Source organism: Pezoporus wallicus, unplaced genomic scaffold (assembly GCF_028554395.1).
Source record: "Pezoporus wallicus isolate ANWC-B61680 ecotype Strahan unplaced genomic scaffold, APGP_CSIRO_Pwel_v1 contig_5767, whole genome shotgun sequence".
Classification (NCBI taxonomy): domain Eukaryota; kingdom Metazoa; phylum Chordata; class Aves; order Psittaciformes; family Psittacidae; genus Pezoporus; species Pezoporus wallicus.
The window spans coordinates 8186808-8211940 of NW_026640599.1; the positions used below are offsets into that span (position 1 = coordinate 8186808).

The window sequence follows — 25133 nt, forward strand, 5'->3', positions numbered from 1 at the left end:
TCTGTTTTTGTACATTAAGCAATGTATTGGGACTTTTAAAAAAGTTCTCAAGTTTCATTAGTTGACCTTTCAATCTCCGACATCACTGTTACAGTAGAAGCAGATGGTACAGTAGAGGAAATTACTCCAACAGTGAGGTTCTGTAGTGGCAGATTCATGTATGGTGGAGTATTTTATATATCTACGCATATCAAAAAGATTATGGGAACTCTGCCAACCATGTGTGAATGTGACACGCAGAGTGGTTAGCTGTGATATGGGATATGTTGGCTGGAGCCAGCTCTAGCATTCGACAACATGTAGATCCTTTATGTGGGCTTTTTCTGTCCCTCTGAAGCATCACCAATATCACTCACCCACTCACTCCACATTACGCAAAAATATCCATTATTTAAACGCTTTGTATAAACTCAACAGCGATTGCTGACAAGGTATAAGATACTCCGTGGCTAGCAAGGAACACATGAAACCACACACAGAAAAACAGGAGACCTTATTTTGAAAGGATAAAAACAAACAGAGAAACTGGAAGAAATGCGCATGGCAGGGGAGTTGGAACTAGATGATCTTAAAGTCCTTTCCAACCCTAACTATTCTATGATTCTACGAAGCAAGCACCAGGTTCAATAAAATGATGAAAAGTATGTCCTGATGCAAAACCAGGACTATAAAGTGTATCAGGCTCTAAGTGAACAACATAATGTAACAAACAATACCAGGTAAACAGCAAGTGAAACAATGTCACACAACAGAGAACCTTGTGCATGAGATAATACAACTTTTTATTCACGTTTTATAGATTATTTTCATTTATTTTTGCTTTAATAATGCATATTCTGTTCACTCTGTGCAAAACTGGGGACAGAGGCAGGCGTTAAAATCATCTAATGAAAATCAAGCGGAGATGAACATTCGAGTTGAGGGAGAGGCCCATCAAAGCCAGGAAAGCTAAAAAGCCACAGCTGCTCAAGACAAAGCTGCTTTCAGCTGCACCCTTTTGCCCTGCCACTTTGCACAAACCTGGCTCTCCTGACTGAGCAGCTGTACACTGAGAAGGTGCCCTCCGCCGGACACCAAGGACAGGAGTCGTCGTGGTAGCTACATTACGGAGACCTGACTTGTGACCGGCTCCAGTCAGCGTGTGGCAAAGAAAGGCACAAATCATTGCAAAGACCAGATTTCTGTTGGTTTGTTTCCTTCTTGTAAATACATTACTGTACACAATTTAAGTTTAAACTGTATTGGATTTGGGGACATAAAATTGCATATTTAACAGAACTTTAAAACCATAACAAAAAGTAGGCTGTTCTATCTTGAAGCAAAAATAATCCCTCCAGCCCCAACATTAACATTCATTCCTGGCTATATGCAGTAGAAACATTTTAAAATCTGTGACAAAAGACAATTAGAAACCAAAAGTCAAAATCATAAAGCTTGTAAACAGATAATCTGAAATACATTTTATTTATGGAAAAATATCATCAAAATAGTACCACTATGGACTAAACTGCCTGAGTTTTCATTTCATCTAGGATCTTGAAGTAGAGAGCCTTTAGCACAAGAGGATCAATTTCAGTCACGACTAGTGCTGCACAGCACTGCTTCAGGTGGAAGTTTTGTCCTCATTGTTGGTGGTTTTATTGTGCTATCAAAAACTGTTGTGCTAATCCTTCAGATAAAGGGATGTTGAGGCAATTCTTAAATCATTTGGCACAAAGTTATTTTGGCTGGGGCATAAATTTGAGTCTCAGTCATGAAGAATAATGCAACATTCCACCTATCAAGCATTCACTTTGACTGAAGAGCTTTCTTTATGTCATTAACTTCCATCTGAAAACAAACAAGTAAAAAAAATTGTGATGAAATTAGATGCCTTAGCAAGCTGAGGCACCATTTCTAGGTACTGATAAAAAAGCATGTTCCATCTTGTCAGCAGGTGTTGAGTACAGGTTTTATACTACTATTATTTCCAGAGATTTTACAAATTGAGGTGACCTTCTCAGCTGTGTAAGATGACCACTCATGGCTTTCTCCCCTCAGAGCTTGATACTGAATGTAACACAAGACCTTTCAAGCTCTTTAAATTACAATTTTTACAACCCATGCAGCTCACTGCCAGGAATTACTTGCAGAATGAGCACTGTGTCCTTGCATCAGTTGCTGCACTTACACACAGCACAAGTAAACTCAATTGCCGACAATGAGCAGTGATAGCTGAGGACCAAAACCTACTGTCTCTCCCGTAGGGAATGGCAGTTGCCTTCTACACCCATCAAGCCTGCATCTAGGCACCTTAAAGGCTCTGATGGATGTACAGCCATGTGGTAAAAGGATGCGGCTGAAACCATCATCAGACCTAGCTGCACACTCAGCCTCTCTAACAGACCCTGGAAACCCTGAAGCAGGGGTATTAGATTTATTCAAACACACCTGTGACACTCAACTGTGGCCTATCATCAAGGCAGTTTTCTTTAATACATGGACTCCTAAACTAATTCAACTTGTGTTTCTTGAACTCTCACTTTCATGTAAAACTAATAATGCCACCTTGGCTAGCATCTGAACATCTACCAGTATATGCAACATCTGAACTGGAGTAAAAGTATTTTAGATCACAATTTTAAAACCATCAGTGCAGGTCTCTGTTTGCAGATGTAAAGCCAACCTTGTAGGTGGACTTTGAATAGTTTGGCCTTTTAGACTAAATCAGTAACTGTTATTAAAAATGTTCATTGGTTTTATCTGAATAAATGTCAGTTTTAGCCGAACATGTATTGTGTGTTCTTAGAAGCCATACTTCTATGTGGCTTCATGCATAAAGCCCATTAGGCAGCCCCAGAGCACAGGTATTGATGGTTCCCAATTCTGTTACTCTTTGGCATATTCCCAAGTAGTTTACTGAGTGGAAACAGCCCAGTGAAATTACAATTTGATTTTCTACCCTGAGAACAAAGAAAAAGTACAGTTGACCTATAACATAAAAATATAAAATATAATCAATACTAAACCACTTATAAAGAGAATAGAACAGAACAGAATAGGACTATTTCAGTTGCCAAGGACCTACAAGGATCTTCTAGTCCAACTGCCCGACCACTTCAGCACTGATCAAGTTAAAGCATGTTATTAAGGGCTTTGTCCAAATTACTCTCCAAAACCCAGAAAAGCAGTTTCATCACCACTCCATATTGAAGCAGTGCAGTCAATGACACTAGCAAAGGTTTGGCTCCGTGACTCTCACACAAGCAGGGCAGCATGCTGTCTGGCAAATGATTAAGCCAGCATGACAACATCTAGAGCCAAGGTACAATACAAATGATAGTAGCAATAACTGGGGTCTTAATTAGAGCACCTTCTTTTATATTGTTTAGGATGCTTTCGTAAAGACAACCTGAGTACAATCTGTAAAGCAGACATAAAAATCTTGCTATATGAAATAATGTTCCAAGCATATCAACACTAAGACAAGCCTACTACAAAAGAGAAAGCTTTGGGAGAGAGCAAGTGATTTAAAGAGACATGATTTCACTCGTGAAAATATCAAACCATTAAAACTGAGACTAAAAAAATGAATAGTTTGAATCCTATATTGTATTTAATTTTTTTTTTTTAATTTCTCTCCTTGTGCTGATAAATTTTTAGATAATTATGCTTTTCAGTAAGAACCCAGTACTGTGATATATATGACACCGACTGGCAACACTATGAAGGGAACAGGTATGTCCCTTTCAGAAATGTTAGTATCATTTGATTCAACTAGAACCTAGCAGAGTTTTGTGTCCCATACCTGAGGCTAAATCAAAGCTGCCAATACTTTCATAACATTATTAATAATTTAAGTACCTGCAATCGTAGACGGATCTTCTTTTCTTCATCCAGCTCAGATAACAACTGTTTAATTTCTTTTCTGTTAAAAGAATGCAAAAAAGAAAAAAAAAGTTTGGAATGGTAATGGTTAAACTAGCAAAATACAAAAGGTAACCTCTTAAAAGTCATATTTTCCTTTCTTTACTAGTTACCTTTTTTCTTCTGGACAACTAGCTAAAGTCAGCACGTTCTTGTATACTATATGTTATATCACAGACTCTATAAAAAGACGCGTCCCATACAATGTCATGATTAATATGTTTCCTCCCTGCATCCACAGACTTTGTTCTGGGCTAGTTGTTATCAACACTGTATCTGCACCCAGTTGTCTTTTTTCCCTACAAAATATAGACGGATTTGCTGTTGGTGGGTTATTTGGAACTGGTAACACATATCCCGTCCATGCTATCACATATTTAAGCTACTTATAAGCTGTTTATGCCAGCTATAAAAATGTAAGCTTCAACTTAATTTATAAGACTTAATGATCCCTAATATGGATTTGCTGTCATCCTTCTTTGTCCGGAAGGGGAACACAGCTATTTGAAGCAGACATTTCATGTTCCCACTGAGTGATCTCACCTTGAACTGAAATCAGCAGGTGGAAGCAGCCCATACAAGAAAGCCTGGGAAGACCAGAGGACCAAGAGCCAGCATTAGAGGTAAAGCTGTGGGGTTTCCTGGCTCCATCCAGCTTCAACCAGGCCCTCCTGCATCTCTTCCCAAACTCCCCCACACACCTCTGTTAGCCACAGTCTGTGCATGCTACTTTCCCTTTACTTTCTCCTGCCTGGGCTACGCGCAACTGACAATGCAAGTGAAGGTTTAGCTTCCAAAATATTTAATATTCTCAGGAACAGGAAAAGCTACATGCCAGCCCCAGTTTCTCCTAAGAAATGAGCATCTTAGAGAAAATAAAGATGCCCAACACTAAAATAGTAAGATTCAGGCTCATAAACACAAAGGTCTTCTAATGTCCTAATTTAATTACTTCTTTTGTAATATGAGCTTCCTGGGAAAACATGCTAACAGTCAAACAACAAATTGATTCAATAATTATAGGAACTTTTTATTATACTAATTTATTATTCTAATTTGCATTACAACAAAAACAAATGCACCCCTTTTTAATATCAGTGCATATGAGTTTCCAAATAGTTACTGGCAAATAACCTTATTCACTGCTTACCACTTGTAACTTAATTTTTTCAGCACCCCATAAACATCTGCTTATGTCATAACACAGGGAAAAAAAGCTGTTACAGACGGATAGTGCCAGTCTTTTTTCCTGAGATTCTCACCGCTGAATGTGTTCTATCAGACAAAAATCACCCCCAAACAGCAAGGCAAGCTGTGCAGCATAACTTACATGAAGGCAAGCTCAAGAAGAAACTGCCACCATCATGCATCAACAGACGCATCCCACCTACAGCTGTTATTTGCAGTGCTTACTTTTGCTGGTCTTTCATAGTTTCAATGATGGTTCTTAGCTCCTTAATTTGTGTTCTCAGCTCCTCCAGGGTAGTCTGACCTTGGCTCAAGTACTCAGTCTTTGGCTTTCCTTCAGTACCGAACAGGGACGGGGAATTCGGCCTGTGGCTTGTTCCCATAGCAATTGAGTGAAATCCAGGTGATGGTGAAGGAGATAGTGATGGTTGTATAATACAGCCAGAAGTCAAAACTCCTGGTTTTGGAGGCAAGGAATTTTTATTATCAGACACCTGCAACAAAAAGAATAACACCTAATGTCTGGAGAAAGCTTTATGAAAATCAGACCATTAGGCAAATAAGTGTTTTGCTGCCCTTCAATAATGTTGAAAGTCCATAGTCAAACATGGACAGTTTTGGCCACACAATGATAAATATAACAATTAGTCATTATCTTTGTACATGTACATCAGAAGGGGTATAGCTGGGATGCAGAAGTTCAGGTAGCTTCAGTAAGGCTTTCCACAGTTGCTACAACCAGTCAGTAAAAGTGTTTCTGAGATCTCAGACCTAGCAGTGAAAAGAACCAGGGATGGATGCTCAGAGTTTCCCACAGACATTTCTGAGAACACACCTACATCCATGGATGTCTCCTGCAGAGCTCAAAACTACATGGCCAAGAATCCAAGTTGTATTTTTTTGCAGAGTAAATTTATGATTGTCAACTAACAAGTGAAGTTATCTTCAACACCTAATGTTTTATAAAAATTAAAAAATTTTTTACATGTCACTCTTATTGTTATGAAAATACCAAAATATTCTGTAAGCTTGCTAACTGGTATGATACAAAAAGCAAAACAAAATCCCATGGCTTCAGAATGTTAATATATTAATAAGAAATAAATGTACTGTACTGTCCTCTGTTTGCTGAAGCTTCTGTGAATCCTCATACCTACCAATGTCTTTTTGTTCCTCCAAGGACTTAACAGAAAAATGCAGATTTAACCTAGTTACCTTGGAACCAGGTGCCTGGCTCATAAGGATCCCCTACTTCTTGAATTGCAATCCAGTGCTCTACTTATTAGACAAGGTACAGAAAAATCTGAAGTCCATGACTTTACCAGATATGACCAGCTACTTCACTGCATACACAGAACAGTGTAGAAGTGCAGTTATCACAATGTCAAGTAAGGTGAATCTTAATTATTTATCATGTTGCTATTTGGCAATGCTAAAGTGTGCATTATATGACAGCTACCAGGAGTATCTGAAAATCTGATTTGGCCAAGAGTAAGAAAAAGCATGAGGCAACCCTCCAACTCTATCTTGGGCAAAGAGATACTGAAGTTGAGTGGCAAAGAAGTTAATCTATCGAGAAAAAATTGCATGGAAATGGAAGGAGACATTAAAAGTAAGGACTTGGGGACTGGGGCAGTGGCATTAGCTGGATAAAGTAACTGAAAGAAAAGTAGTTGGTCAGATGGAAATTAGGAGAAAGTGTGATGGGAAAGGAAGAACAGGATCCTCTGAGACTGTTTTTTTCTTCAAAAAACAGTCTTCCCCACTACAGGAGCATGATTGAGCACAGAACCTGTCCCAGGCAAGCACTGCATAAAAAGGTGTCCTGCAGAAATGAAAATGGTGTTATAATCACAAGAAAGCTGAATCACTCCAGAGGCTTGAATGCTTGACTTCATGACCTTAATGATGCTCTTTTAACATTTTATATATGTGTGTGCATGTTTGAGAACCTATAAATGGATTGTTCATGGATAATAATCTTTATATCAGTAGATGCAAGTTTCCTTTTCACTGAAAAGAGATGTTAGGCTCAGCTTGAACCCAGAGCAAGTGAGAAAGGCACAACTGGAGTCAGCCACACTGAACACCTTATTCCAGAGCTTAACTGGTATCGACATTAAAGCCTCAAGCAGATATTTTCTGATAGCAGTCATCTTGTTTTACAGGAAGATCATCTACATCCTTGGCACAAACATACAATTTACAAATGTTGTCCCAAGAGTATTCCTTAATGCAGATGCTCCCAGAAGAGGGAGCTACATAGCAAAACATTATCCTTATAATTTCATCACAGAAGTGCCTTGATTTGAAAGACGACTCCATCTTTCAAATACTTCTATTATACTATTATAATGTATTACTTGTATTATTAAAGATATCCTTATGTACTAAAAAATAGCTCCAACCTCTAAAGCCTGATATACCCACTCTTTCTGTAATTGATTATCCTAGTTTTCTGCCAAAATACAGTAAGAATGGCACAAGCCTATAAAATGAATACAATTATATCAGTATAAAAAGTGATCATACTTGCAAATTTCAATTCATGTACTATCAGAGTGGGTCAAAGAGTTGTATTTGCTTATAAACTCTTCTAATGTAAACTGAATTTACAGCTGCCCTGAAAGGCCTGTGTTTCTAAAATTTATTTCCCTAGCTTCTCTCATTCTGTGCAATGTATGTACATTAGAAGGGTTTTTTTCACAGTATGGCTATGGAGACATTTGAACTCTGCAATTCACTCCAGACATAGAACAAACTTTAGTAACCTTTACCATTTCAAGCTTCTTTAAAGGCCAGTTACCAGGTGACTGTTGATTTAAAATTTGAAAATAAGTATTTTAATACAGTTTTAAAAAATGAATATGCACATGATAAGGTTAAGCAGACACTTTCCAATTAACTTACTTGTGATATTGTAACAGTTCTTGATTTCCTTGACACTTCAATAGTTTTCTGAGTAATGGAAATATGCTCCTCCTTCTCTTCTTCAGGACTTGGGGAGTCAAAGAAATCAGGGCTTGAAAGGGATGACTAGGTAAACAAACACACACACCACAAGGAAGGGAAAAAAAAAAAAGAAAAAAGCAGGTATTTTCACTGTGCAATAATTTGACAAAGGAAGAAGAAGAGCATTACGTGAGGACATTTTTATTTTATTCTTTTTTTAGTTATCATTTTCAAAGTAATAATACTTAAAACCAGGACTCTTTCTCTTCCCACCCTTCTTTTTTACATGCTATTTGCAAGGCTAGAATGCTTTCAAAGCATTCATGAAATAAGATACACTTAAGACTTGAATCCACCATTAATTTACATCTTTGCATTGCATTATGTTGTAAGAAGAAAACACCTTCCTGTCCATAAGAAGAGCTTATTTAGCTAGGACACTGAGCACTGTGCTGTGGGGATGCCAACTCCGCCACTTGGGCAGCTCTGCCATGGCTTTGTTCAGTGCAGGTCTCACTCTGCTGCTCTTCAAAGGACCCATGCTGCTGCCCATGCACACTGCTGGTGCTGCAGGGCTGCCTTATTCATGGCCTCTGTAAAAGTACAAACAGGGGAGGTTTTTTCCACCCCTTGTTCCTCTCCCCGGAGATTTGACAGGGGAAGAAAAACCTTTTCAGTCATCTTTTATGTTTCTGTATTTATGTACATAGTCAATTTGAAAGATTTCTTTTACACATTCTATCAGTTTCACAATAATCCTTTTTGTTTCCCTCCACTTTTGCTTCAGCAACATGAACATGGGCAACCATAAGTAGCTGCTGTCATTCTGATATCCAGAATGCAAAAAAGCACAGAAATGAACAAACCCCAAAGAAGATGACACTAAAAAAACTAAGCAATGGTTTCTCAAGTATGGTTTATGAGATCAATTTGTCCAAAGACACATATTAAAGTGTGAAATTTAAATCACCGTTATATGTATGATTGTGAGCTTAATGTGAAGAAACATGATGGCTCAAGGAGAGCTGTCAAAGGCTGAAATGGTCTGTTTGTGCTCAAAATCTGCTAAACGTCCTAAAGAAACCAAAGGAATTGCTTCTTTTGAGAATCACTTTCAAAATCCTTAATACTTAGCACAAACCAGTTTATTTCACAGTTTTTTAGAAAGGACTTTTCTGGCCTCAGTCATGGCTGGCAAGGAATACTTGGCAGCACCCAAATAAGGGGTTACAAATCTTATAAGGGAGGGAATGTTTTAAACATCAGTATTCAGAACACTCAGCTTTTCAACACTAATTTTCCTGAGCTGCATTTCTCTGCCTCACTGTATGTGTGCAGGAATGGCTGTGGAAATGTAGTAAAACACCAGGGAATGCAAATGGGGAGAGGGGTGAAAAATCAGAAAAAAATATTTTTAAGAGAAACGGAAAATTAACTTACAGATGTGAGAGACTGGGAGGGTGGTCGCCTGCCAGTAGCTTTTGGTCTAGTTGTAGTTGGATGGTTAAGCTTCTCAGCAATTGGTATTACAGAGTCAAAACCTTCCAAGTCTTAAAAATAAAACAGAATTGAATAGGTTTTCTGGAAACTGTCCTCAAAGGGAAAGAATCACAATTTTTTTTTCTAATTTCAAAGAAACCAAATCCCATTTTCTCCACTGTGTCACAGTGTTCTGCACATGTTTAGCCACCTGGATGACACTAAAAACCTGGAAGTCAAAGGTGGCTGTAATCCAGTCACCCTTACTATGCAAATTTACCCTTCCCTCTCAAACACAATAAAGCAGAGGGAGAATGTGTAGAGGAGCCTTTGGCTTTATTTCCATTGTAGTGAAAGCTAAACGACATGGGTTGTATGGCTTGGAATAAACAGTTTCAAAATTTCCATCTTGCTACTAAAGGGCTTAATATTTTTTTTTCTTGAATAATTGGAGAGGTAAGACAGTGCACACATCTCAAGAACCGTACTGTCAGTGCTGCATCTGCAGCAACTGCTTAGGGGAGCACAGAATGAGAATGAACTAGCTGTAAGTGATCTGTAGGTTCCTGCAGGAAGCATAGTTTCTAGTAGCTATAGGTGAGAAGATTATCTCCCTCCTGTAGTCCAGGGGTTATGGTAAGTAAAAACTCCAACAGGCTCCTGAAGTGGTACAGAGCCCAGGAAAAATAGGTCTGCTCAAACGCAGTATCAACTGTCTTCATACTTAGTGAAAGGCACTAGGGAACTGTTTACTGAATCCAGCCACGTGGTAGCATGTTTACGTGAAAGAAAGATGTGAAGGCTGAAGGAATACCACAGCTTGTGATTACGTGCCTGAATCAAATGGCTTAACACCATTCATCTATTTTTATGGGTTATATCAGTTTCACTCACCTCCATTTCAAAATACCCTACTGCATATGTTAAGCAGAAATGAGTCAGAAAACCTGCAAGAGGCACTTTAGACAACAGATATAAAAATTCTGTAAAATTACTTTCGACATTAATCAAATACTGGAATAATATTCATTATTCAGAGACTGTTTTTCATTGCACGCATGTAGGAAGAAATAGCTTTTAATAGTTATATATACTGCACACTTAATTTTCAGAACTGTGACAGAACAATGAATCTCTGAAGATCCAGCCATATTACAACCATTGTACAAAATTACACAATGGAAAGACGAATGAATTAATAGGCCTGTAAAATAAGTTATGTGTGCTGAAGGACACAAGCTGATTCCAAGTACTCATGATTTGGCAGCTAGGAAGCAAAGGGGATCAGACATTCCTTATTCAGCAATATTCTTCCATTTCTGGGAGATAAAAAAAGAAAGAGACCTCTTTCAATAGCCCTGAAATAGACTAAGGCTATTCACCTCCAAGTACAGCTCTATTTTTGGAGCAACTCTTCTTACATATAACAAGTTGACCCCACTGTCCTCTACCAGGTATTTCTCTCATTGCTTTTTTGCTGACTGTCGCAACCTACATGCAAAGGTAGGTCGCCCAGTCTGTCAAGGGAAATTTGGCAATGCAAAGACAAACCTACCAGGTAAGGCTGCAGTGCTTTTAAAGTAAAAATGAGCTAACATTAGCAGACAGCACAAAACCTATCTGTAGTCCAAAAAAAATGCAACTGTAAGAGCTAGTTTCCAGTAATATCCAGTTTGAAGCTGATGTGTGAGATAGCTAAATGACTTGCTTAAGATCACAAAGCAAATCAGTGATGTATTTTAATAGGCCTTATTTTTGCCAATGTGTTACTTTGTTAAGTTGCACAGCAAGAATATATTGCCACCAAAAATATACACCTGCTTATAAAGATACGAAGCTCACATACATAAATACAAGTGGAGATTGAAGCAATCCTTCCACTTCTCCCAGCCACTCTTTCTCACCTGTGTTTACTACATTTTTTTCCTGAGCTAGTTTTAATCCAGCTCATTTTCCAACAGCAGGTGTACAGCCACCAAAACACCCACACTGAAGGAAGGATCAGTATCAGTACCAGAGGAGTGATACCAGCTGCTAAAAACTGAGACGAAGAGCAGACTACTGCTTTGAGGGGCAGCAAATGGCTGAAGTTATCTTGGAGCCTAGGAAGGCTCCAGTGCATGACTTCCCTCTCTTTGTATTGCTGCTTCTGTGGTAAGCACCACTGTCCCTTCCTCTGTTCCTACAAAAGGTAAGCATCTATACCAATATGGAAAACAATCAATGAAAAAAACAGTGAAGGCATTAATTCAATGTGTTTCTTTGGCTTAAATAAACTAATAATTACCTAGAATTCTATGTTTGATCAGAATAATCAAATATTCATGCACAAATTGTAAAATACATTTATGAACAGAGTGTATGCATTTGTGTCCTTGAGATCCATAAGCACTTGCAGATAAAATTTTATGCTCCACACATTTTATGAATACCATGAAAGATAAGCATTTCTATGCAAAGTTTCTAGTGTCAAGAAATATTAGGAATCTTCATTTTTTTCCTAGGTAGAGGAAAAAAGAATAAAATAGCTAGAAAAATAAACACATGCAGCCTGTACCTGTCCTGAAATTAAAAAAAATAAAAAGAGCAGAACAGAGGTCGGAAAGGTTCCACAGGTAGAATCTGCTGCCAAACTAGTGAAATCACAGCCATTCAGCTGATACTATAAATGAAAATCTATTTAAGTGTGAGGGACAACACTTGGTACAATGTTAAAATAGTAAATCCACTTCCAGTACTTCCATACACCCTTTACTCTCCAGTTTGTCCTCGCTATTTAGATGTACTTCTCACTCTTGAACCCACTCTGCACCTGAGGCTATCACCATCTTCCACGGTCATTCAGGAAAATTACCATCTAGTAAACTGGTAACTAGTAAAATGAGAAACAAAACCACCCAAGAGACTTTTGCTTTACTCTCATTTATATTCTAAATTCAATAATGAATTCACTCATACTGGTTATTCCATTATTTTTTGCTGATGGAAAGCAAGGTTATACAGCTGTGGCTATATTATACTCCCTGAGGTCATTAAATGCAGATATCTGATTTTAGCTTGATTTTCTGTAGCTGTCAGAAACCAGGAACTTTCATTTGCATACTAAATGTAAAACCATCCAGCTTGAGCTGGACCAAATGGAGCCATTAAAAATAAAGTATTCACAGCCATGCTAACTGCCAGTAATGCAGCAGCAACACCCAACAGACCGGAACTCGGCCCTAGTCCAGCAGTGTTTACTAGTTAAAAACAGTAGGGAAAGCTCTGTTGAACACATAGAACATAGAGGGCACCCATCGATTAACAATGCTGCTCCCTAAGCAAAAGGTAGTTGATATTTGTTGGATTTCTGTATCACTTACTACTTCTGTGGTTTACAAGCAATTATAGACCAAGTCTTCCAGAATCTCTTGGAAGGAGCATTTCCTACCCTGCTTTACAGAGAGAATGGAGCATCGGAGAGGACTGGATCCTGGTCCAAAACATGCTGAACACCACCTCCATGAAACGCAGAAAGGAGGCTGCTCTGATGGTAATCTGGTCTTGTAGCTAAGTAGGTGAGGCTTGTTTAGTTGGAGAAGCAAAAAGAGGCAAAGAAGCCTGCAGAAGTACAGGGAGTGGGGAAGCGAGTGCACACAATAAAGTAGACAGCTATTGGTTAATCCTTGTTATGGGTGGAAACAGGCTCTGCAGTGCACACGTGTGGCTGTTGTACAAAACCTGGAAAATAGTAATTTAAACACTGTTCAACATGAGGGGAGACAAGGGGTGGCCGTGAGGGGTGAAGGGTGGTCGTGAGGGGAGATCATGATGAGAAAAGGGCAGCCACAAGGGAAGACTACAAAGGAAAAGGAGGGGCAGCCATGAAGGAAGATTGTGAGGGGACAAAAGGGGTGGCCATGAGGGGAGATGAAAAGTGGCCATGAGAGAAATCCTGAGGGGAGAGTAGGAGCACCCATGAGGGAAGACTGCGAGGGTAAAGAAGTGGTGGCCATGAGGGGAGATAATGAGGGGAAAGGAGGGGTGGCCATGAGGAGCGAAGGGCAGTCGTGAAGGGAAGAGGAAGGGCAGCGATGACAGAAGATCATGAGGGAAGAGGAGGCATGGCCATGAGGGAAGACTGTGAGGGGAAAGGATGGGCAGTCACAAAGGGAGATCATGAGGGGAGAGGAGGGGGGGCCATGAGGGAAGATCATAAAGGCAAAGGAGGGGTAGCCATGGAGGGAGACTGAGGGGAAAGGAAGAGCACCCGCAAGGGAAGATCATGAGGGGAAAGGAAGGGTGGCCATGAGGGAAGATCATGAGGGGAGACAAGTGGTGTCCATGAGGGACCATGGCGGCCATGAGGGGAGTTTGTGAAGGGAAAGGAGGGGCAGCCATGAGGGGAGATGAGCAGTGGTCATGACAGGAGATTGTGAGGCGAAAGAAGGAGAGGCCATGAGGGCCGATCATGAGGGGAGACAAGGGGTGGCCATGAGAGGTGAGGGGCTGTTGTGAGGGGAGATCATGAGGGGAGAGGAAGGGTGGCCATGAGGGAAGATCATGAGGGGAAAGTAGGAGCACTCATGAGGGGAGATCATGACTGGAGAGGGGAGGTTGGCTGTGAGCAGAGATCATGAGCAGAGAGCAAGGGCAGCCATGGGATGTGAGGAGTGGCCATGAGAGGTGAGGGGCAGCCATGAAGGAAGATCATGAGGAAACATCATGAGCAGAGAGCAGAGGCAGCCATGGGTGGTAGGTGTGGCAGCTATACAGTGTGGGCCACTGTGGGTGCAGATGAGGGGTGGCTGTGAGCGGAGATCATGAGTGGCAGCCATAAGAGGAGATCTTGAGGGGAGATCAGTTTGACCTTTGTGACATGGTTTAGTGGTGGGCTTGGCAGTCCTGGGGTAAAGATTGGACTTGATGATCTTAAAGGTCTTTTTCAACCTACTTGATTCCATGATTCTATAAATAGATACATTCATCGTTATTACAGTCTCACTGATCAAGCAAGTAATTCATGAAGTAATTCATGACATGGTAAGAAAGATAGAGTAATTCTAATATAGTAATGTAGTATACAAGAAAATGTCTGACTTACTGAGCAAACATACTTAACGAATATGAAACATGTTAGCTGTGCAAGAATTATTCCCTGGTATTCTTCCAAGCCAGTTAAGAATAGGATATTTTTCCCCATTGATGTGTTCATTTGGAAAGACAGTTATTTAAAGCATGATGATGATGGTTTTAAAAGCATGCCCAGATCCAAGAAAACAATTATTTAAGAAAAACATTCCTGGCTCATTAGACTTGTATCTTCCTGGAAAATAACCTTCAACCTCTCTCCCTATCAAGAAAAAAAAAAACAGAGAGAAAAAGTTAAATTGTAATGCTTCCTTCCTTCCCCATTTTTGACCTCGCATTTGCAATTCTGGCATAAAATGTGACCAGGCCTTCACTTTATCTTACATTTAGGTGGGGTTTTTTTAGTCTTTGGGCAGCAAAGTGATTTATACATAATGAAGACAGAAAGTTTTTTGAATTAGCAGAGAGATTTCACATTGAGAAAACTGAAATAGAAACTGATGGATAATAGAATCAATGCATTCAGAAAGCTAACAGTGAGGTTTCATAGAACAGGAATTCAGCAGGGCTGCAAGAAATGAGGCAAAGGTGGCATTCAATTAATTTAAAGATAATAATGTCACAAAAGCCAGAGGTAGATTTCATTTCAAAATCATCTTCAATACATTCAAAAGATTAACAACAGGCCTGGGAAATAGTGTGTGTATATATATGGTCTAAATCCAATAATCTTGAAAGTGATCAAATGAGAGAGATATGGCAGATGAAACCTGCATTAATGTCTTTCAATATATAGCACTAATTAACTATTAACCATGCTGAATATTACTGGAAGTTTTCAGGAGACCACAATTATTTTAACTACTTCAAGCACCCAGATTCTGCTACTCCCTTAATGCTGAATAGCATTGTACCCTTCAAGAAATACAGCCATGCTCCCAGCCAGGGTCAGATCAGCAGAATCTCATCCATAATGAACTGCAGACTTTTTAATATTTGTGTAATGGACTTTCAGTAGGAGAGCTCCCTGGATACAGGGTTACTGTGTTCAGGAGCATAACAGCAATGAGGCAGGGAGTCTTGCCCACATGGTTCTTTCCCTTGGAAGGGAAACAGCTTAGCTAACCTGGCTTCTCAGGACAATCACTGGACAGCTACCTTTCCTGAAGTACATATAAATAATTCCTTTTCAGTCCTAACTTTTATGGTTTTAATAGCTGAATGTAGGAAGCTGCCATAATGAGCTTTGCTAACCACCTGCCAGTGCCCTCATAAGGATTTTATTTTTAACAATTCAGAAGATGCCAAGAAAGAACTGAAAGGTCAAGAAAACTGAGCTAGAAGAAATGGATATGCTGTTTCCATGCACCTCAACTTGTCACACATGGAGAACGGTTTAAATTTCTGGTTTACTGGCTTTTTTTGGACCCTCTGGGGCAAGAGACCTAATTATTTTATGTATATAAACCATTAACATAAACCTGATACATTAACATATCCCAATATTTACAATTCACAACTATGTTTATGGGTACTTTTGATACGCTGGCATAAATATTACAATTAACCCAGTTAGGCAATTCTGTTCCTTTGCTTCACTCTATTAAACTTAGCATAAACTGCAGCATAGAAAGAAATAACTGCTTAGGCAGACTTCAGTCTTCATTATAAAAGTCACATTTTGTCCTCCAACTCTTACACTTACCAGTATTTTCTTTTCTCCAACTTTTATTCTGTGCCTTCAGGCAAAATCATTATAGTGTCTCACAGTATAACAGTCTATGAGTTAAAGACAAAGCTACTCCATTCTACAGCCTTAAACTGGAAATATTCCCCATCTTTTTCCCTAGTGCGGCCCAAATCTTATTAGATCACTTTTTCTTCCAAAGGTGCAGTGATCACCTCTCTGGACAAATACGAGCATGTTACAGCTGTAGAAGAACTACCAACACAGTTAAAGGAAACAAGATATACTGAAGATTTTTTTATTATTTGTTTATTCGATATTTTCAAGCAGGGGATTTTTAGCCACCTTTCGAGGGAAGTTAGCACCAGCCTTAGAAGGAAAGACAAAAAGAGTATGGCTACTAATGTGGATTCGGCCAATACTCCATGATCCACCAGCAAATGCTCTGAAGATTAAAGTCTGAAGAAATGCTGGAAATTGGACTCATGTTAACCAGTTTTCAAAGAATCTAAGAAAACTCATACCAACACTATATGTTTAAGCAGGAATCAATGAAGGCATATGTGCCTTATGTTAGCACTGATAAAGATTATTAACTGCTTTCATAAATACTATGCAAAATGTGTAAAGAGGCAGGAAAAATATGGAAAAGATGTGTCTGCTTGGCTCTGTGTGGGAAGCGCCTGTGCAGCTCAGTCTTTTTGCAAAGCACTGAAACTGCTTCTCTTGTGGATTAACTGAGCATTACCACAGCAGATTTTCTATTTTTATTTCTTTGTGGCTTATTCTTCAAATCACTCAGCTATATCCATATGATTTTAAGTGTTAGATGATTCCAAAGAAAGCCTATTTCAGAAAGACAAGACTTGTTTCACCACTGGATTCCAAAGTGTGTATGTATATATATAGTTAAAATCCTCACTTGCAGAAATAATACCAATAATTAATTGGCATAATTCAGTAATTTTTTGGAAGGATTAGTTTTTGATCTAGTAAGCTATTATATGTGCTAGATGTTTCTGTCATTACCCTGGCCCTCAGATGTAACAATATGTTGTGAAATTTAAAAAAAAAAAAATCAAGTTAGGCAATAAGGCATGAATTTAAGATGTTGAAATCAATGTAATCCTACATAAGGAGTACTATTCTGTTGGTAGAACGGGGCTTCAGTGTAGCTTATGTTGCTATAGAAGCCTTTTAAACTAAGCTCAAAAGCCCCTGTCAGTCCAGAGCAGTCACTGGTACATGAGATATAACAACGGGTGCAACTACTGGGATTTAACCATAGCAATAGTGCAGATAAAGTCTTGGGTGACACAACCATGCACTTTCCACTGAAAGCCAGTGAGTGCTCTTCAGATTTCTATGTTTTGTTTTGTTTTATCTCTTTCAGACTAGAGAACCACCCTAGCATGTCACTGAATGTTTTTTTGCTTTGTAACATGTAAGGACATCATAATGAAAAATATGCACTACACTTTGCAATGACACCATCTGTCTGTAAGAATAGGTTAATGAAACCACAGCATTGACAAACTGTGTGTGGATGTCATGTCCACTGCTAAAATTTTTTATGGTACAATAATAAATTATAATGATTTCTAATTTCAATGCTACGGTGATTTTCTGTCACAGTACACTCAGGTTCAACTTTTAATTAAAAAAAAAGCTATAATAGCCATGTATATAATAGGTGTTCTACAAAATACTTCTTCTTGTATTTGCTTGCTAGATATTGTCAACTAAAGCAAAGACAGGACAGAAAAGAAATGGAGAAAAAAAGTGCCTTACCCTCATGAAATGAAGAAGAGTTACCCATGGCAAAGAGTTGTAAATAGGAAAAGTTGGATGAAAGATGTGTGGAAAGAAAAGTAAAGGCATCACTGAAAACAGGGAAAAAAAAAAGAAGTGAGGAGGAATGGGGAATGGTTCCTCTTAATATATTCTGAAGGCTAGTTTGTCAATGTTTTTTGTAAGGATTGTGGAAAGAAGCAAAGGCATGAGCAACAGTGGTAACAGCTGCCATTATATCTATAATCAGCAGAGATGTTGCTGAACAGGAATTGCTCTTGTCAGAACAGATTGCAAAATCGTAATCAGTTCTGTATTATCATCAAGAAATTTAAATGTCAAGTCACAACTCTGCAGAACATGCTAGTGAAATCAAGTCATGTGCTAACATCTACATAAAAAAAACTTTTCATATATGCAACTGACAGAATGTTACGTACAGTATCACACATCACCTCAGCATTTGTGACTTTCCTGATTGGTAAAGTTGGGTTAGAACATTTTTAAAGGTGTGGGGTTTTCCATTTAGACAATAGTGATCCACTGCTGTAATATTACTTATAAAAGAAATAGAAAAATGCCATTTCCGAAACATGCAATTTTTAATACACTGATCTAGAACTGGAGACCTAGACAGAAAACAAGTTTTGAACCTGAATTCCCCAATTCACCTCTGCATATTGCTTCTCAATCATTGATGGAATTACTGATTTTGTTGTTGCTGACCACTTGTTTGTTTCTGGGGAGACTGCATATGGAAGGACCCTCTACCTTTTCCTCCCTTACCAAAAAAGTTTTGCTCTCACCATGATAAAAGAAAAAGAACCAACTTAGAAATCCTTAAAAATGGTTTTATGGGATGGCAAAGTGCTCTCCATCCAGCTATTGTATGGTTTGCTTTTATAACCAAAACTCTATGCAGTGCTTTTGTACGTCTCTGCTTTGAACAAAAGAACAAGAGCTTTAGACTAGCTATGGAGCTAAGAAAGTGACAACCATTATCCAGCTTAACATCACCAGTGCACAAAAGGCAGGAGAGTTCTGTAGTATTCATTTTCAGTCCATGATTCACCACCAGTAATAGGCATAAGCATGGAAGAGGGCAAGGCAACTTGAGCTAATTGCTGCTTTTTCCTCTGTCCCCCCAAGAGCTCTAAAAGCCCAGGAATGGCACTGGAGCCAATGGCGGAATAAAGAGGATCCCAGTAACCGGAATGGTTGTACAACTGAGCTGCTGCAAAGGCTATTTAACCTTGATTTTTTTCAAAGGCTACTGCTAAGCTCCACCTTGTCTGTCACAGAGGCCCACTCTAATTCCTTGTGTAAATTTGGATTGACGAAAAGGCATCAAATGATAGATTTAATCAGATCCATTTTTCACAAGAAGGATGAATCTTAGAGAAGCTGAGCCTGTCCTACCAAAAGTACACAACACTGGGCAACACCAGTAACAATATCATAGTTAAGTATTATATGGACTCACTGCCTGAGGCATCAGTATTTTGGAATACACTGGACAACTCACTCATTTATGATTTTTACTAATAACTCATTTTAGCCACATGATTTCTCCAACCCATTGTTCTCTTTGTAAATAAATCATAAATCTAACACATTTATCATAACTCTTTCCAATTACTCTGCCCCATAAACTGTCCTGAACTCCAAACCTTCTCTCATAGTAAAAGACATTAATCCACTGTGAATTGGTTCTGGCTTATTAAGTTCTCGTTTATTACTCTACCCTCTTTTAAAAGGCTGTTTATTTCTTTAACAATATTTTACATGAACCATCAAAAGCTTTCTGAAAATTTATAACATTTATGATCTTTGTGCTCACTTTCATTCCAAAATCATGATTTATTTCTTTTTTTTCTTTTAATGAGTTGTCTAACAGGCTAGAACAACATGATTTGCCCTTGTAAATGCCATTCTGGTTTGACCCTATCAAGTTATACTTATTTAAGTGTTCACACTATTTCAGCCTTAGGCTCAACAGGTTCCCCTTGTTAGTGGTAAAAGGAGGTCACCAGCCAAACCCTTTGCAACATGTTGCGTCTGTGGTTTGGTTTATGGAGTCTTGTTGGCTCCTACTCTCCATTAAAAAAAACCCAAAACAATCCACACCCCCTAAATTCTGGAGATTAACAAAACCTATTACAAATCAAATTTCCTACCAAACCTTTTATAAATTGTCAGAAAAATACAGGAGAGGAAAAAAAAAAAACAACCCCAAAAACCCAAACCCAAACCAAAAAACCCCCAACACCACAAAATACTGTAAGATTTTATCATGAAAAGGACTCCAAGGAAATGATTTTATGATTCTATGAAATTAGAACACGAATTAAAAAAGTTTACTTCCATCACACCACTATACCCTGTCTGCAGCTATAGCGTTCTCTTTCAAATAAGCAAAGGCTTACATGCTTCAAAGCAAATTTGTAAACATGGGTAACAAACACTAAATAGTAGAATTTGACTGTATTTCCACACCATTCTTTTATAGGAATGTCTACAATGAAAATATGCATGCAATTTATCACAAGCTTCTAGTTTTCCATGTTTACCCAAATGAAAATCTGGGAAAAACATACTACTTGCTTCTCCAGAAGAACGTTACTATCATAAACCATATCAACAGCAGAAGGTCAAAAAGAAAAAGCAGACATACGGATGGTGGAAAGCTTATAAACCTATGTGAAATTAATTCAGCAATTGATTTCACTGCAATTACACTCTGTCTATAACGATAGCTCTGCTTTCAAGCCCAAAGAAAAGTCAGGTTTGGCTGTTGAATGTATACTATTTTACAGAGAGGTTTTATTAATAAAGCAGTCTGGGTAGAAACCAGCCACACTGAAATAACATTTAAGGGTACCAGTGAAAGGTAGCAATGCTTACATGTTCAGGGTACCCTTGCTCTGCCTTTTACAAAAACAGGTCTCATGGCACAGCTGTGACTGCAGGAGGAGAGTGACGGCAGCAGCTGCTGCCGACATATTTCTAAGTAGAGGTAGAAGATGGCTGTCCCAGCTTTTGCTTACAGCCCTGGGGCAAGAGTCAGAGCACCTTGCTTTCCAAGTGTCATTTACTGTGGCACCGACCCCAGCAAACATCTCTCCTGCACTGCCAACTTGTGAAGGAAGGAGGATGAGAGAAGACAGAAAAATAACCTCTTGTTACTCCTGTCCAGGTGATTTCCTGACTAAACTGTTTGTGTTGCAGAAACACAGATTATTATTTTCAAGAGAAATTTAGACTGTTTTAAATTGGTGTTTGCAGTAAAATTTATCCAAATTGGCCTGAACTGGGTCTCTGTTCTTATGTATTAGAAAAGGTAAAGGTTACTAACTGCACCAACCCCACAATCTTTTGTAGCATTAAAAGCAGGGCAGCACTAATATTACAGCTGTTAAACAAGTATGACTTATTATTGTTGGCCTTCTCACTTTTTTCAGACTTTTAACAGAAATAACAAAAGCCCTCCTATTCAAAATAGCTCACCATTCCATATTTCCTTTTTATTTTTTTATTTAATAACACAAAACCCTGATAAAACTTTTAAAGCACAAATGATCCTTTAATTTTGCAATTAAAACATGATATAAATGCACTCACATACATTGCCAAACCCTCAATCTACCCTTCAAATCATAACAAAGTCACTAAAAAGCATAAATTTGCACCATAAACTTCTTAGGTAAACTTTAAAAAGCACTGTAACTTACCGATGTCATTGCTTCTTTCAGAGGAGTCTTTCTCTAGAGTGCCGGATACTGTACTGCCCACTAATTCCACTTTTGGACTATCACTCCTGCATTTGGATCAAGAAGAACAGATATTTTACTGGAGTTTTCATGTTACAGTAAATTAATAGCTAACTTGCAATTACTAATGAGAGAGTGAAATATTCTTTCCTTTGTAGCACCAGAGTAATAGCAATGTGTCAGATAATCTCCAGTAAGTAGACATGCTGTAGGTTAACCTTATCTCATTTCTCCTTAACACCTGTCAAAATAGCCTATTTTAGACTGTAGTGTCCTGAATAATTCTTCAGATGTTCACAGCATCTCAGCGTGAAGGAAATCTAAGGGCAAAGGGACATTCTTCAATACATTGTTTAAATTTTTTTCTAATTAATTGCCTTGCATAAACTACAGCAATGGACTATCTCGTGCAGAAAGGGAGAGAATCTCAAGCTAGCACTTTGCATTTCAATGCTTCCTGGTATTAACTCATAAATGCAGCTACTCAACACATTTTTGCATGTTGCTCATGAGATTAGACTATTAATATTTTTCCACAGGTCTAAAGAACCAAGATCATCTACTCGGAAATGTCTTTGGAATGGGCAAGTGTAAAGACTGGTGATACTTTATGCAGAGGAACTATTTTTAAATCAAACAGGAGATCAAACACAGGCAATGTGATTACTGTTTCTTCATAGAACTTTCTATCACACAACTATTTAAGTTTACTAGAATAATGCAACTACTGAAACATTTAATTTAAAATGGGCAAGTGGCAGGTGAGTAGCTTGGCACTGCACAAGTCACACAGACAAATCCCTGTGACATTTACTGTTATAACAACTGTCCAATTAACGCAATCAATTGTACATAATCATTATCAGGTCACCTAACACATATCATAGTTTTTCCACAATGACTATTCCCAGCATAGCAATGTAACAATTATGATGTATGTAAGGTACCTAAATTATAGGTAAAAATATAGATCTGTCCCTGAAACAACCCAGGCAGAGGTACATTTCTATGAAGAGCAATAAGTACCCATCAAAAGTAAAATACATAGTGAGCTCCTGAATCTTGTTGACTTTTTCATTTGTCTTTGCTTTTGATGCCATAAGCTGATGACAGATGGCCTGAACCTCAACTCATGGCAGTCATTTATGAGCAAAGTACAAAGTTGCTGGAAACCCTATTTCAGAATTCAGGAAGTCTGAAAATTTGTATTAAAAAATTAAGTGAACATATATCCTGTCAGACACCGTGGTAGGGCAATATATGTTCTATGAAATAAAAAAGATAAGCAAGCAGTTTATGACCTGAAAAAAAAAAAAAAAAAGAGTGCTACACAGCTGTCAATATGGCAAGCAGTCTGCACCAGGAAGGAAAGAGTAGAAATATAACACATTCCTAGAAACATTTATTAATTGGTGAGATGATAAGGATATTCTCCAAGTGATCCACCTGACAATTAGTTTTCTTATTTTTTGGCCTTTTTATTTTTAAAAATCACTTATGTGTTTGTAAATCTCTAAGAAGCAACTTAGCTTCTTGGCTGACTGGCAATGAACATTTGACTACTTTGTTCTGCACACATACATTTCCCAGCAAACTGCCCCTCTACTCTGCTCTTGTGAGACCTCACCTGGAGTACCGTGTACAGCTCTGGTGTCCTCAACATAAGAAGGACATGGAACTGTTGGAACAAGTCCAAAGGAAGGCCACAAGGATGATGAGGGGACTGGAGCACCTCCTGTATGAAGACAGGCTGAGGAAGTTGGGGCTGTTCAGCCTGAAGAAGAGAAGGCTGTGTGGAGGCCTCATAGCAGCCTTCCAGTATCTGAAGGGGGGCTACAAGGATGCTGGGGAGGGACTTTTCATTAGGGACTGTACTGATAGGACAAGGGGTAACGGGTTAAAACTTAAACAGGGGAAGTTTAGACTGGATATAAAGAAGAAGTTCTTTACTGTAAGGGTGGTGAGGCACTGGAATAGGTTGCCCAAGGAAGGTGTGAATGCTCCATGCGTGGTGGCGTTCAAGGGCGGGTTGAACAAAGCCTTGGGTGACATGGTTTAGTGTGAGGTGCCCCTGCGCACTGCAGGGGGGGTTGGAACTAGATGATCTTAAGGTCCTTACCAACCCTAACTATTCTATGATTCTATTATTCTATGATCAGCTTGAAAGAAACCTCACACTAATAGAAATCCCACTGCAAACTGATTAATTGCCATCTGGAGCAACTCCCTGACCCATATGGCTGAACGGCTGCACAAATGCTGGTGCTAACATAAGGGAGGCTACAGGAACAGGCTGCCAGGAGATGGAACCTGCCACGGTTAGCAGCAGCATGGAGGCAAATTGGTTTAGACTGACTGTAAAAATGTACTTTCTGTACGTCCTTATGGCTTGCCTGCTCCAGAGAGTTGACTCATCCGTAAGTTGTATCATCACAGGTTAAATAAGTTTTGAAGCCTTTGGAGGAAATGGACATCTATTCTCTGTCTCACATGGATTTTGTCTTTCCTTTTGCCCTTGAAGCCCTAACCTGCCTCCAAGGAAGAATGATTACATTTAAACGGAATAGCAGTCGTCACCACAAAAAATCAGTGAGAGATATAAGATGCAAGCCACTTACCCAGAACAGAAAAATAAAAACTCTCTTCTGCTCAGCAGCTGCCATGGAAATCTCACAGAACTCACTTTATAACTACAGCAATTTTTCCCCCTAGGATCATGTACTGGTTTTGGCTGAGATAGAGTTAATTTTCTTTCTAGCAGCCTGCACAATGCTGTTTTGGATTTGAGATGAAGTAAGTGTTGATAACATGGGGAGGTGTTTTTTTTTATTGCTGAGCTTGGCTTACACAGTGTCAAGGCATTCTCTGTTTCTCACACTGCCCTGCCAGTGAGAAGGTGGGGGGGGGCACACGAAGCTGGAGGTGACACAGCCAGGACAGCTGACCCCAGCTGACTGAAGGGATATCCCATACTGTATGACACTGTGCTCAGCAATAAAAGGTGGGGGAAGAAGGATGATGAGAAGGACATTCAAAGTTATGGTATTTGTCTTCCCAAGTCACCGTTACTATGATGGAGCCCTGCTTTCCTGGGGATGGCTGAACACTTGCCTGCCGATGGGACACGCTGAAAGAAGTCTATTTTGCTTTGCTTGCATGCACAGCTTTTGCTTTACTTGTTTAACTGTCTTTATCTCAACCCATGATTTTTCTCATTTCTGCCCTTCTGATTCTCACCCCTATCCCACTGTCAGGGAATGAGTGAGCAGCTGTGTGGAGCTAAGCTGCCA

At 39.0% G+C, this 25133-nt stretch overlaps 1 protein-coding gene across 10 annotated transcripts in view; it reads right to left on the reverse strand.

Moving 5' to 3' along the window:
- Nucleotides 1–758: 758 nt before the first annotated feature.
- SH3KBP1 (SH3 domain containing kinase binding protein 1) overlaps nt 759–25133 on the reverse strand; it is a 231365-nt gene continuing 206990 nt past the window's right edge. For all 10 annotated transcript variants that reach the window (XM_057419651.1, XM_057419655.1, XM_057419649.1 and 7 more), the window contains 6 exons: nt 21805–21890; nt 9487–9596; nt 8005–8130; nt 5320–5588; nt 3844–3907; nt 759–1830 (listed from right to left, as the gene is read on the reverse strand). In XM_057419651.1, coding sequence (XP_057275634.1) covers nt 1789–1830; nt 3844–3907; nt 5320–5588; nt 8005–8130; nt 9487–9596; nt 21805–21890 — 697 coding nt within the window. In that variant the 3' untranslated portion in view covers nt 759–1788. The remainder of the gene's footprint in view (nt 1831–3843; nt 3908–5319; nt 5589–8004; nt 8131–9486; nt 9597–21804; nt 21891–25133) is intronic.